We start from the raw sequence: 15,191 nt of genomic DNA, 5'->3' as shown, positions 1-15,191 counted from the left end.
AATCATATCTGATCTGTTCTCGGGAGTTGAAAAAGGAGGATGCAATGATATCAAAATCCACCAGTATCGGTGAAGAGTTCGATTCAGCAACAAATTTTGCGTTGGTATGTTGGTCCTTGATATAATGGACATGCTCGTCATGATACCTTCAACTTTAGATATCTAACCAGCCAAGGTCAGTACCACCTGAAGGCAATACTGTTGGCGACCAGTTAGAACATGATGATCTGGAATTTCATACCAACCACCGTAAAGACAGCCAAATAAATTTTAATTCCAGAAGCTGCATGCATGAATACATGACATAGTCACCTGGTACTAGCCAAGAAGTGACCTCATCACCATCTGGTTCCAATATACCTCTTGGAACAAAATCATGCTCTTAACTAAATTCCGTCGCTGTATTGAATCGGCATTGCGCAAGGGTGATATCACATACTGCTTACATAATGTTATACACGAATGTGCTTATCATATCCTACGTCATGTTGATAGAGTACTAATGATAAGTACGATATCAGTACTAATGATCAGTATGCAGCATTCTGCAGAAGATTATGCGAAACATACTCCTGCCTCATGTACCCCTAGCAAACATGATTCTGTAAGCAAACCTACTTAATTTTATGCATCCCCACCAATCAAGTAATGTGCTACTTCAACAGTAAAGCCTGGAATAGACGATGCGTTCAGAACGCATGCGTTTAGTGAGTTAGTGAGATTGCGTCATCGCACCGGTAGTAAACACTATGCGCTCAGTCGTGACTGTCACGTATGGATGATCATCACCTGCACAGTTGGGATTGTTGTGAATATAGCTCAGTGATATTCACGGATATTCATTGAGTCTAGTTGAGGGGTTATTAATATAGAAGTATGCCCCATTTTAAAAAAAGTGGTTAAAAACTCAAGCCGTAGGAAGAGAAATGTTAAAATTTTGTCTGTTCTGGCTGCAATTTTGGCCGATGTGGAGGAGCAGCCAAAACGGAAACCAAGAGAATTTTGGGTTCATCCTGTGCTACAGAAACGGGATGAGGCAGGTAATGTTCAGTTCATCATTCGTTGATTTTTCTCTTTCAAATGATTTGTATTTGCAGGTGAATTTCATGCGTTGTGTAATGATTTGCGATTATTAAGAAGAGCGCATTACCGCCAGTACTTCAGGATGAATCCAGAAACGTATGATTACCTGGTGTACCGTATAACTCCATTCATTCAAAAGCAATCCACGGTAATGAGACAACCAATAGGTCCTGACGAAAGACTTGCAATAACACTGAGGTATAGTGAAGAATTACCGTATTTGTGCAAGAAGTATACTCCAACTAAATTCTTGTTGCAGATTTCTAACCATAGGTGACTCGTACCGTACTATTTCCTACTCATATCGTTTTGGAGCATCAACCGTTGGGATAATTGTACCAGAGACATGCTCCGCAATTTGGAATGCACTTGTGGCCGAGTTTATGCGTATGCCAGTTCCAGAGTCGAGTGACTGGAAACGAATATCTTCTCAATTCTACGATAACTGGAATTTCCCAAACTGCATCGGCAGCATCGACGGCAAACACGTAGTAATACAGAAACCAGCCTCGACTGGCCCCCAGTTCTACAACTACAAAAAGAACTTCAGCGCCGTACTGATGGCTGTGGTGGACGCTGAATACCGTTTCATATCTATTGATGTGGGATCGTACGGTCGCTTTAGTGACTCGAATATTTTCAATAATTCGGTATTTGGTAAACGTCTCAACTCGAATCAATTGCAGTTACCGCAAGACGCACCAATGCCTGGATGTGACAATACCACACCTCATGTTTTTGCGGCCGACGAAGCCTTTCTACTGAAAAGAAATTTGAGGAGGCCATTTCCGGGTTGTTCACTGAATCGCAACCGCCGAGTATATAATTATCGTCTCAGCAGAGCAAGACGTACGGTGGAAAATGCTTTCGGGATATTATCGTCTCGATTCAGAGTATTCAGGCGTCAGATGACCATTGAAGTCAACAATGTGGACACAGTGGCGAAAGCATGCACTGTTCTGCATAATTTTCTCATTGGAAAATGGGAAACCCTTGAAGATTGTCCTATGGAAGGTTTGGATGGATTGGCTCGTAGGCCATCTAATGACGCGCTCAACATTCGCCAGCAGTTTGTGAACTATTTCTGCAGTGCCGCTGGATCAGTATCATGGATATCAGAATTTATTTAGTACTGCTCTATCATAAAGTCATACTGCTCTAATAAAGTTATTAATCGAGTTCTCCAAACTTGTCTCAGTACGAGTAGTACACTAGCTACTGAACAGCCTCTGGCAACAACTCTGATATATAAATCCAATATCAAAACAGGCAAAACGAATTTATTGCAATATCGAAGTACAGCTGAAGGAATGAAATTAACACAGTACATCAAGCACAGTTAACTATCGTCGCTGCAGCATAAAAGCTTATCGATCCAATATCAAAACAAATTTATCCCAATCTCGAAGCATAGTTAGTATTTGGTTGTGTTCGAAGATTTAAAGTAATCTAGACTATAACCTAGGCTATAGATCCATCCAAGAAACAAAACGGCAAAGTCTGGAACACATGAAGATGCCATCTTGGCGAGACTGAAGAAGATGGACAGTAAACTGGAAGATACGCTCAGTGAAGTCAAAGGTTTGACACAGTTGAATGTAACATTGCAAAAGCAATATGAAATATTGCAATCTGTGCTTGATAAGACCAACCAAGAGGTTAGGAAACTAAAGGAAGAGAACAAGGAACTCCAGAAAGAGGAAACTTGCAAGACAGGAATGGAATTCATGAATGCAGAATTTGAGAGTAAGAAAGAAAGTCTAAATCTCGCCTCGCAAGAAGCCATGCTCAAGGAACACGACAAATTTGAATCAACTATGAGTATCCTGAACAAAAAAATATCTGGCCTAGTACGCACCAACGACAACCTGGAGCAGGAATCTCGAAACAACAACCTGGAATTTCATGGTGTTCCCTACTCCAAAAATGAAGATCTGCCGGAGACCACCATGAAAATAGCTAACGCCTTGGAAGCTGACATCACTGCGCCACAGATTGTGCACTGCTATAGAGTGCGCTTCAAAAATCCAGACAAAACAGGACCCATTGTAGCTAAATTCTCTTCAGACCAACCAAAAAGAGAAATCCTCAAAGTGAGAAAGGACAAAAAGGATATCAAGGACTTCGGTGTAGAAGGAATGACACAACTCTTCCTAAACGAAAATTTAACAAATTACAGAAGAGATGTCTTCTTTGAAGCGTGAGCTGCGAAAAAAGAAAAAAGATTCAAATACCTCTGGACTGCAAATGGGAATATCTACATGAAAAAGAATGATGGCGCACCCAGAATCCACATTGAGTCAAAGGATGACCTCGATAAACTCAAATAGAAGCTGCTGTACTGCCCTCTCACTGCAAACGCAACCCACACTAAAAAATGGCTCAAAACTTTTTCAACATGAGCAACTGCAGATCTATCAATACAATGAACAGTAGTGATATCCCATCATCTCAAGGAATTTTACTTGCACACTTAAACACAAGATCCCTCCAAGCTCATCTAGATGAAATTCCCCCCCTGTTTGAGATGTTTAATTGCTCACCAACCATCATCGGAATCTCTGAGACCAAGTTGAAAGAACATCCAACAATTAATGTTAACCTGACAGGTTTCAACTTTTTACACTCGCCATCTAAAACGAACGCTGGTGGTGTTGGACTATACATTAATGAAGGTCTGAGATATGACATGATGCCCGACGTAAAATTTGAAACCGAAGGCGTAGAATATATATTTGTCAGAGTACATGTACAAAAAGCTCTCACAGTGGCAGTCATCTACAAACACCCAGGAACAAAGCAAGAGACTTTTCTTGACGAATTCTCAAATATACTGGAAACGCTAACGGCAGCTAACGAACAAATATTTATTATGGGAGACATAAATATTGATTTGCTGAAGACCACCAACTTCAACACAAGGTACCGTGAAATGCTTGATTCTTATGGAATAGCTCAGATAATTACTGAACCCACAAGAATAGCTGACCAATCCAAAACTCTACTAGATCACTTCTACTGTAACACTCATCAATATCACCTGTCCCCTTTTGTGCTCCAACACAGTATGACTGATCACTATCCAATCATCTGCCACATGAAATTGGCCCTGCCACAATGTGCTAAAGAATTTGAATCTCGAACACCCTTAAACCCACGCGGTATTGAAGAGTATATTGAAATTGTCAGCAATACCTTCAACAACTACAAAATTCCTCCACTCACAATTGACAACTACAATTGCCACTTTGAAAAATTTATTGAGGAACTGCGGGCAGCCCTCGACACATCTTTCCCAATTAGGAAAGTCAACCGCAATGCAAGGCGCTTGAAATCGAAACCCTGGATTGGTCATGACATACTAGTTGCGATCAAAACAAGGGATTGAATGCATAAGCACTACTATCTGCAAGGCACAAGCGAAGGGAAAAAAGTGTACAAAAAATATGCAAACCAAGTGACGCATATGAAAGAAAATGCCAAAAAAGCATAATTCCAAAAAAGATTCGAAGAGTGCTCCAAAGATCCCAACAACACATGGAAAACCATTGGAGAAATTATCAACCTAACTAAAGGCAATGCTCCCAAGAGTGCTGATGACGTCGAGCTACTCGAGAATGGCAGCATGATCAAAGACCAGCTTGCAGTAGCAGAAAAGTTCAATCAGTATTTTTGCAACATTGGTCCGGATCTTGCAGCTTCAATACCAAACTCATCCGATGACTTTCTCTCGTACTTGAGTCCTGGCCCTCAGAAATCCATTTTTCTTGAGCCGACAAGTGAAGGAGAAGTTGCGATCATATTATCTGAAATGAAAAGTAACAAAGCAGTAGGACCCGATCTCATCCCAACACACTTTCTGAAGCTAGTCTTTAATATTATTGGTGATGTTATATGCATTTTCTTTAATGAGTCGATACGTCTAGGCATTTTCCCAGATGCACTGAAAACTGCCAGAGTAATGCCAGTGTTTAAGAAAGGCTGTAAAAAGCTAATTTCGAACTACCGACCAATATCTGTTTTGCCAAATCTTGCCACGGTTTTTGAGAAACTGATTGACTGCAGACTCAAGAATTTTTTTGAACTGAATGCAGTACTGTCCCCGACTCAGCATGGATTCAGATCAAACCACAACACCAACCATGCAATACTATCAATTGTAACGGACCATTACAAAACCATCAAGCAAAAAGAAAGTGGCTGCAGCATTTTTATCGACCTCCGCAAAGCTTTCGACACAGTTAACCACAGAATCTTAAGATACAAGCTAGAGCAGTGCTCTTCAACCGGGGTTGTCGTACACCCTAGGGTGTACCAGAATTTGCAAAGGGTGTACCACTCGGATGTGGTGTACAAGGGTGTACCAGATCCGAATTACAAAGAGCCGATGGCTAGCTATCACAAAGGCAGGTTTATGGGTCACCAGTACAGGTTGACGCACAGGTTAATGAGCAATAGGGTACGACGTACGATGTTATCTCAAGTGTAATTCTGTACACCGCATGATTGTGATGTCACAAGCAAATATTTCTCCTATTCATTTAGCCGTCGACAATAGACCAATGGTTCCGTTTGGTGTTGGAAAGTATGCAGTTAACAAACATGTGTTCGGCTAGTCATTTGGCTTTTAGTGATTTTTGAGGAAACCGCCGCGATAGCTCAAACTCCTTGAATTGACATTGATAAATACCGCAGTGCATATAAATAAAGTGACGTAGCCAGCCAGGGTCGAAACAGCTTCCATGTTGAAATCGAAACCCTTTTGTTTTAAAATGCCGATTTTATGTCCAATATTTCGACATACATTTGCAATTTAGTATTTTGGTATTAGTGGTGCAAATTAGCATCAATAGACTGTATAGCGGCATACGATCTGAGGTTACTGACATCTCTTGCAGCCCACGTGCTACTATCGACTGTGTGTGGTGTGGCGCAGCCCTGATACGCAGTAGGCCGGTGCGCCTGCTATCATCGCTGATCTGAATTACCGATTCAGCAGCAGTAGCTTTACCTACTCTCTCCCCAATACTGTTACATTTAGGTTGATTATCGTTTGTGATGCCATGCTTTTTTGGGCTGACACGAAATAAATTCCAATTTGCGTGGCGGGCGGCCTAACTGGATGCGAATAGACTCCGTGACCAAATACTATTTTATTCATATCCAAATTTTTTGACGGCAATAACTCCGCTTCTACTAGTTGGAATCAGGGATATGTATCCCAGGTCGGAATTGAACCAAATTTGAAGAACATCGTTTTTATAGACAACTTAATACTTTCATGGGGTCAACAGAAAAATTTATAATTTTTCATTATTTATTTCTATATAATAAATAGAAACTTTCTTCTCCCGTAGCAATGCGACTACTGGTTGGAATTGAACCAAATTTGGTGTGTAGGCTTAAGTTAGGTAACCTAAAAATTTCATCAAGTAGCCAGTACGATTTGAGAAAAAAAGTCATTTTTGAAGACCCCTAATCAACAGGGGTGTACGAGTTTTGAGCAAACGTTAAAAGGGTGTACCATGTCGAAAAAGGTTGAAGAGCACTGAGCTAGAGCACTATGGAATCAGGGGTATTGCAGCAACTCTACTTGAAAGCTACCTGGCAAACCGCAAACAATTTGTTAAACTGGGGACATTAAGAACGACTACCAGAGATATAACTTGTGGAGTGCCACAAGGCTCAGTCCTTGGACCGACTTTTTTCGACTTTTTTCCTCATTTATATTAACGACATTGTTAATGCATCTTTATTCCGCACAACGCTATTTGCTGATGATACTCACCTCTTCATTACCTCCAACACTGTCGATGATTTGCATGCATCTGTGAATAGGGAACTCCCAAAAGTGTCGAGATGGCTGCAAGCAAACAAACTAAGTTTGAATGCAGATAAGACCGAGATGCTCCTTTTAAATAATGCCAATCATGGTTTCACCATAGTGTCCTATATGGTGTCGACACAAGCAAATCGCACGGTTCAATGAAATTGTATCACGTCACAGTTTCCATTTGGCTACGGGCAATTTGACGGTGATTTCTGACCGACTTGCCGAGCATTAAATTTGATGAATCTGGTATCAATCGAAAGCTGACGCTTTACTGCTTGCGAAAATATAAATTTTATTCCACTCATGGCCCTGGAACCCCCACAATCAGCCCCAAATTATTCATTGTCGAGTAGATTGGCAGTGTGACGCAACAATGCTGTCTGGCGAAACGAGAGACTAGCTCAAGAGCAAGGATGCGGCCGAGCGGCGAGAGTGGGATCAGCTGACGTCGCGGCAATAGCAATGTGCAAATGCGCCACAGAGAAACGCTGCGCTGTTGATACTTTTTCTATGCGCTTCGGTACAAGCGAGCACATACCAGCCGGGGCCTACGTAGGCCCCGCACCAGCCTTTCCTTGACTTGTAAGGGTAGAACTGGGTCAACGGAATGTATTAGGGCCCTACCAATTTTCGCGCAATATCCTTCAGCTGATAGAGATATGTAGACTACGTCCAAGTAGTCTACATTGGATATGTCAGATTATTATGATATCGATTGCCTTAGCCCGCTTGTTGCGTAGGGCTCCAGAGACACGTCGCGCTGTTGATGGTGGGTGTCGATACTTTCTATAGTCGCTTTTATGGTTAAGTGTGAGCAAGGAGCATTGAGCATGAGCATGCATTACAAGCTTTTATTTGATCCGTATGGGTAGGACTTGGTCCGCGAATGCAGCAGGTAAAATGTTGATTGTTGAATAAAGTTTAACAGCAGGAGTGTCGAATTAAACTGGTATCACTGTCCGGATTCAATCCGTTACTAGAAATCTTGCGGGCCATACCTGCCAAATGATTCCAAAATGTTACCACCAAATTCATACCTTTGTTTTTCACTGGAATATATCTGATATCACTATAAACGTTGACGTTGGAATTTGGTTTAGCATTTTTCAATCACCAAACAGTTTTCTGAATGCCAGGGACCTTTTGCGTCAAAAGTAATACAGTGGTATCACATATATTTATATTATATTCATTCTGTAGCCTGTATTTATATTCCTAATGTAACTTACGTAAAACGGATTTGCATCATTTTTTTTCGCATCTGTGAATAACTGAATGTCCATTGTCCATTCGGCCCAACAGAGTTTGCACTTTTTCGCCTTCTCGGAATTTGGTGTTAAGGTCACCGACGTGGTGCTTATGGGGACTAGAGTGAAACCTCAACACTATGATATATTTACATTATCTAAATTTGCTGTCTTGAGTGAATCTTATTACTTGAAAGTATATTTTTCTTACTAGAAATATCTCTTTCAGCTGAAGGATATTGCGCGAAAATTGGCAGGGACCAAATACATTCTGTGGACCCAGTTCTACCCTTACAAGTCAAGGAAAGGCTGGTGTGTGCTCGCTTTTAGCGAAGCGCCCATAGAAAGTATCAACAGCGCCACGCATCTCTGGAGCCCTACGCAACAAGCGGGCCTAGGCAATCGATATCATAATAATCTGACATATCCAATGTAGACTACTTAGACGTAGCCTACATATCTCTATCAGCTGAAAGATATTGCGCGAAAATTGGTAGGGCCCTAATACATTCTGTGGACCAAGTTCTACACTTACAAGTCAAGGAAAGGCTGGTGTGTGCTCGATTGTACCGAAGCGCATAGAAAAAGTATCAACAGCGCAGCGTTTCTCTGTGGCGCAGTTGCACATTGCTATTGCCGCGACGTCAGCTGATCCCACTCTCGCCGCTCGGCCGCATCCTTGCTCTTGAGCTAGTCTCTCGTTTCACCTGACAGCATTGTTGCGTCACATTGCCAATCTACTCGACAATGAATAATTTGGGGCTGATTGTGGGGGTTCCAGGGCCATGAGTGGAATAAAATTTATATTTTCGCAAGCAGTACAGCGTCAGCTTTCGATTGATACCCGATTCATCAAATTTAATGCTCGGCAAGTCGGTCAAAAATCACCGTCAAATTGCCTGTAGCCAAATGGAAACTGTGACGTGATACAATTTCATTGAACCGTGCGATTTGCTTGTGTCGACACCATATAGGACACTATGGTTTCACTGTGGACATCAATCATAAACAAATCTCCATATGTGACTCAGCAAAATATCTTGGCGTCACCATTGATGCCAAAATGTCCTGGAAGCAGCATATTGAGTGCACAATATCAAAACTAGCTCGGTGTGTGGGAATAATGACCCGTCTGCAATCTTTGGTTTCCAGATCAGTACTACGAACCATCTATTTCTCTCTTTTCCACTCTCACCTGCAATATGGAATCGTAGTATGGGGAAGTGCATGCACAACATTTTTGTGCAGAATTCGAACCCTGCAAAACCGTGCGATACGGCTGATCTCATCTGTACCTTTACGTACCAAACTATCGCCTTACTACCGTAAGCACCGAATTTTGCAAGTTGACAAACTATATCGCTTCGAAGTATCAAAAGTCATTCACAAATATTTTTCCAATAGTTTGCCTCCTGTGTTTGATGACTTTTTCATACCTGCCAAAAATGTCCACTCCCACTACACGAGATCCTCGTCTAAAGGAAATATCTACTTACCCCCACCCAATAGCAACCTAACTAAGAGATCTATCGACTACTCGGGACCTATCATCTGGAATGCATTACCACCACACATCCGTGAATTGCCTTATAATAGATTCAAAAAGCCCTACTTGATCACCTCTTGTCGTTACACTAACACTGTTGCCCTACCTCGCCCAGACATTGCTTCATTGATCATTTGCTACCATCGTTTAATTTTTCTTCTATTTTATTTTTTTAACTACTGTAACCTTTTTTACAGCCAGACTGCTTAGAGTCAAGTGTACCTGTTTGATGCTGGTGTGATCAGACTAGATGACCTTCACGGTCTTATCGATCATTCCTATCTAATACCGAATACTGTGCAAGCATATTTTCTGTACCACCATCACTGCCGTGTGTTATGTATTTTGGTTGGATGAAAATAAAGACTCTCTCTCTCTCTCTACACGAATAAATATCGACAAGAAATGAAGCACAGTTATCTATCGTCGCTGCAGCATAGAAGCATATCGGAACAGTAACAAAACTGAGGGATCAGACCATATCGTCACTGTGGAACCAGGCCATATCCTCGCTGCGGAATCAGATTAGATTATCGAATATATTCACAACATCGAAGAAAGTTAGGTTAATTCATAATTCTTATGTGATCGTTTCCGTCAGGTTTTCTGCAGGCTACTCTGATTCCACAGCGCAACGAAGCAATGCAAGAAAATACAGAAACAGCAACTTGAACCTTACCAAAAAGTATGGCAAAAACACTAGTGGAGCAAAGCCATATCTTCGCTGTGGAATCAGAGCAGATTATTTACTAAATGCACAACATCGAAGAAAGAAATTTTATTTTGAATACCGGTACTTCATATTTTCATGTCATCGTTTCCGTGAGATTTTATGCAGGCTACTCTGATTCCACAGCAATGATCTATCACAGTGACTAATTACATGCCACCATCAATCCCAGATGATTGCTAGCGTGTCACAAGAAAGCGATGCCAAGAAATATAAAACGACAACTCAGAACTCGAAGGTCAAAACAGTAACAAACTAAAGGTTGATTCCATGTCAAATCGACCCTACTACTCTTCTTTAATATCTGGTGGTAGTACTAAATCAACTCTACAAAATATTTTTCAAGTTACTGATATTTTCAAAATTCGGTTAAAACATCAAGGCCAAAATATAAACATTTGGTTGATTCGACATGGAATCACTGTTAACGAAATTTACAAAAACTTGTCCATCTACTCCTCTTCAGAACATTCACACACCAATGTGTGTATTTGCAGCCTGAGTAGCTGTTTTCTACGTGGATTTTTTTTATTTTTTTCACCTTGCGCGACATCGATAGCATGAAGAGGTCGTATTCGTCCTCTGATCGAAATAAAAGCATGTATTCATGAGTATGTTGGTAGTGAAAGTATCGTATAAATCTCACCTGTGGCATTTTTCTCAACAATGTCGAGAACCCGATTAACTTCTGTCTGCAGCCTTGACGAATTCTTGCGTGCAGGGGTACGCGACAGTGGAATTGCAGACCTAGCAGGAGTCTGGCAGGTGTCCGATTCACCTGAAATTTGAGTATTATTTGATGAAACACAGAAAATCACTTATTCAAAAATGTGACTGGGTCCAGACAACTTTCCTATCCACAAGATTAGATGATATTCATTCAATCAGAGTTCTACCAGGAAATGGCAAATTATTGCGTTTGCAATCGATTCAAGGTTAGTCATCTTGTCATAAATGAGAATGTACAAACTTACGCGCTGACATATGGTCTACCCCTGCCACCTCCACGCTCGAGCTGCTGCCGATGATGGTCATGTTTGTCGATGTGCTGGATTGTATTATTACAATGTTGAAACGGCCCATTCACGTCTACACAAGTAGAAATACTCACCTACGATTGTGCATAGAAGGTTCCAAGAACCTTAGTAGTGGCATCAGCTGCCAATTTGAGCCCTCCGCATTGGTAGCTGACCCAGAAGGCACGTACTTTCGGCGCTCTCTAACGTACCTGTCACGGAGATACCGCCATCTCTTGGCAAGGTCTTCCCCGTTGGATTCTGAATGTTATTGTGTACAATGACGAGCATGAAAAAGTCTCTGCATACTTTACATACCTCCAAGTCCAAATTCTTTAGCTATGTCCCGCCATATTCTGTTCCTGACAACCTTGTTGTAGTAGTCAGGATGGCTTTGATTGTATATCTCCGGTCGCAATTGTACAGCAGTAATTAGATGTTCATCTTCAATTAAACTCATTTTGTTTTACTACTGAAAATAGCATAAAATCCCCTGATTAATCAGTGCAACTTCACAAAGCGCGTCACAACCTCATATTCCCGATCATTACAGAGACAGATCTGCTAGCAGCTAGCTGAACGCATGGAAAATACGCGTGGAATCGAACGCGTGCGGGTTCTCACACTTTTGCTCTTTCTGCTCCTCATTTTTTCCTCGTCCCTCTTCTCACTCGCACGCATCCGTTTGAGCAGAGAAATAAGGAGAGAAAGATACGGACGCGTTTACGGATCGTCTATTCCAGGCTTTTAATACTTCTCTAAAACTATCACAAAGGATTCGGACTTTCGCTATGGCCGGAAAAGAGCTTCACCTGTTATCACCGGTGTTCTTGAAGATAATGAGCTTGTTTAGCTTCTACTAATATTTATATTCATTGCAGTGTTGGGATGACTCGAGTCTGCAGTGTTGTGATGACTCGAGTCATCAGACTCGAATCACTTTTTCGTGTGACTTGACTTGACTCGAGTCACTTTGCTAAAATGACTTGACTTGACTCGGCTTATCAGAAATGTGGGTTGACTCGTGACTCGGAGCACAATTCACGAGTCAATTTCAAGTCATCAAGTAATCGGTGTCGATAAAAATCACTGCATCTTACATATGTTCGGATTCTTCGCGCAACGCTGGTGTAACCCGTGAGGGTGAGAGCGACCAATCAGTCAATGATCGTGCGTTTTACTGAGCCTCCATTGTTCTCTAAAAAATATATTGATCGCAAACGAAGTGATCGAAGCTGACAGCATACGTTGTCGTAAACTATAGTATAGTAAAGTAATTTAATAGCAAAATGTCTATTTCTGTTCTGCGTTCTTAACTTAACCAAACCTCTTGTTTTACTGAAATTGAATTCGCAAATAGTTTATATAGTCCTAAACCATTGGCGCAGGCTCGAAGTGTGTCATATCAATTTGCAAAAGGGTAATGTATTGCATCTGATCAATTCGCTTCACTATTTTCTATTTTGCCTGGTAACTAAGGTTGAGAATGACTGTCCCTGAGTGATGCGCGTTACGGAGTTATCAAGATGTAGTGACGGGCAGCTACGGTCTAGAATAAATGCTTGCCTGTCCATGTCCATCGGTCAATGTGAACGGGCCAAATTGCCGCATGCAACCCATATACGGGACTGGCACCGTAGAGTAATTGCAGGACCGCAACAGCACTTCGTTGCAGGGCCGGAACAGCACTTCGTCAGCCCCCCCCAAAACGTTGGTCTTCGGGCCCCACATGATGATGAACTGAACTTCTGGGGATCCCCGCCCCCCAGACCCCCTCACGCTATCCGCTGTTTACCGTGATACTCGTCATCTAGGTTGGGCGCCTTTGCCTGGGCCAGCTTTTCTCACCTAGACGCGCCATGCGCGAAAAATTCACCCGTTGGGAGGAACAAAACAGCACTTCGTCAGGTCACCCAAATAAACTTGGGTCTTGGGTTACCATAGGATGATAAACCTACACCCAATCACGTTGTTCACTTTTGCCACGAAATTAGCCGTACTGTGCAGTGAGCCATCGCGAAGCGCGAAAACTTTCGATAAATCATGATAAATCGGTAATAAAGATAGGGAATTGCATATCAATTTCTTGTCCTCTCTGCTCACGTAATCAGATTTACCGGTAGAGTTGAGCGAGGTGTCTTTGAAACTGTGGGGCCCTTTGGTATGACTCCGTAACATGATGTTATTTGGTTAGCTCCTGTACCTGCTATATCAAAAAATATAGAATCGCCCAAACGTAGGCTACTGAAGTAAAAGAAGCACACTATTTCAAATTGGTATTTCTTCACTGGCATATAATTTTTCTCTGCGGGATGGTATTTGTCTTGTGAGGTTCAGATTGCCGATGCAGGAATATTCGGCGCCAGTCATTTAGGGGCCTAAGCCTATTTGTATTTTGTATATATAACGATGTCTTCGGTCAACATAAGGGCGGTCGTTTTCAGCCAAGGTTTTCTCGCTGCCGATCGTCCTGGCCTACCCTGGCCCACTTCTTGAAGTCACATGTTACATCGCCTAAAACTTCATATGTCTTGGTAAATCGTGGCGCGGTAATGGCCAATGCCGACATGCCCATTTCTATAAATCTTGCGTATTTTTCTTGGGGTACTCAAACTTCAAGACAATCGGCAACATGAAATCGCGTCGTGCGCGAAAAACTTTTGAAAATGTTGCATGAATTTTCAAAAAATACTCTATAATTTATGCTAGTTCACGAAATAATTTTGGGCCCCCTTCGAGCTCGCCCCCCATTGGGGGTTTTGGGGAGCGGCAGTAACGTTCATGGGTAATTGTTCATATTGTGTTACATTCCAACATATATATTAGCATATATATTAAATGCAAAAAGTATATAGATATGTAATGTGTCAAACTCATGGAAGAAGATACGTCAATGACTGCAAACAGTTGTCAGGACGGTGGTGAGTTCGTACATTGTGATACCCTAATTAATCTACATTGTGCGACCTAAATTAATTCATCCAGCGTTGTATTAAATGCATTCTTACTGACGATTTCAGAGATAAAAGTTTTAATCGCCAATTCGCCAATAGCCACGCCGACGAGAACATCAGGTTGGTGTGAATTATCTTACATGCTATAAGCCATGTATTTTGTAGAGCGAATAGCAGAAGCCGAAATCCTAAAAGAAGGCAAACGATAACAAAAGCGCAGATCGCTGAACGAGCTGCAAGAAAGCAGTCCGTTGAGATGAAGGTACACGACCTCGTCGTCTCATACGACGCGTAGACACCGCACCAATAGCGACTATGTTGAAAAAACGCGTATCGTTTAGTATTTTTCGACGATCGTCATTCTGTACTGGTGCTGCATGTTGTCTGTACTGGTGCTCCATGTTGCCCAGTTATATTGATCAACTGCGGCGATGGAGATTGCCGTGCTTGACAATGCATGATGAAATACGGTCTGTTTAATCCCAGTGGCCGACGTGGCGGTCGTACGTTACAAATTCGTTGAGTTTACACGCGACACGCCATCCAGTCAACCGCGCACATAGCGATTGGGTACCGAGTCGTCGTGTAACTTAGCAATAAACATCATGCAATGAAATTGTCTTGCTGCTGATATTTTCTGCCCATGCTGGTGGTCGCTATTATTTTGAGGAAAACGATGCGAAACAAAGCCAAGAGTGTGGCATCATGTGCGGAGACGTAGGCTATGTTACGCCAAGTTCGATCATAAGCCGGTGTATGTACTGTCGACGATCCCCTGCCTG

At 41.9% G+C, this 15,191-nt stretch overlaps 3 protein-coding genes and 1 long non-coding RNA gene across 4 annotated transcripts in view; 1 reads left to right on the top strand and 3 right to left on the bottom strand.

Annotated features, from left to right (window-relative positions):
* LOC145447823 (uncharacterized) overlaps window positions 1–15,191 on the bottom strand; it is a 245,308-nt gene that overhangs the window by 113,820 nt on the left and 116,297 nt on the right. The window lies entirely within an intron of this gene.
* LOC145447847 (uncharacterized) overlaps window positions 1–15,191 on the bottom strand; it is a 287,550-nt gene that overhangs the window by 204,282 nt on the left and 68,077 nt on the right. The window lies entirely within an intron of this gene.
* The window catches only part of LOC145447828 (uncharacterized), a 119,096-nt gene that overhangs the window by 79,515 nt on the left and 24,390 nt on the right, over window positions 1–15,191 (top strand). The window lies entirely within an intron of this gene.
* On the bottom strand, window positions 11,045–12,258 carry LOC145448690 (transcription factor Adf-1-like). The gene is made up of 4 exons (XM_080327156.1): window positions 11,774–12,258; window positions 11,551–11,716; window positions 11,414–11,487; window positions 11,045–11,217 (listed from the first exon to the last, which is right to left on the bottom strand). Exons 1-4 carry the CDS (start codon window positions 11,913–11,915, stop codon window positions 11,045–11,047), a joined length of 555 nt encoding a protein of 184 aa, XP_080183282.1. The 5' UTR covers window positions 11,916–12,258.

This window comes from Botryllus schlosseri, chromosome 10 (assembly GCF_051294905.1).
Source record: "Botryllus schlosseri isolate E-star chromosome 10, Bs_hap1, whole genome shotgun sequence".
NCBI lineage: Eukaryota > Metazoa > Chordata > Ascidiacea > Stolidobranchia > Styelidae > Botryllus > Botryllus schlosseri.
The sequence above is the reverse complement of the archived record's forward strand: the minus strand, read 5'-3'. Positions and strand labels throughout refer to the sequence as shown.

Excerpts from the sequence above, each read along its gene's own strand:
- LOC145448690 (XM_080327156.1), bottom strand. The coding sequence starts at position 11,915 with ATGAGTTTAATTGAAGATGAACATCTAATTACTGCTGTACAATTGCGA. Across the intron at positions 11,488-11,550 it reads CCTTCTATGCACAATCGTAG|CACATCGACAAACATGACCA; the intron begins GTGAGTATTTCT and ends AATACAATCCAG. Across the intron at positions 11,218-11,413 it reads GGTAGACCATATGTCAGCGC|GTGAATCGGACACCTGCCAG; the intron begins GTAAGTTTGTAC and ends CTCAAATTTCAG.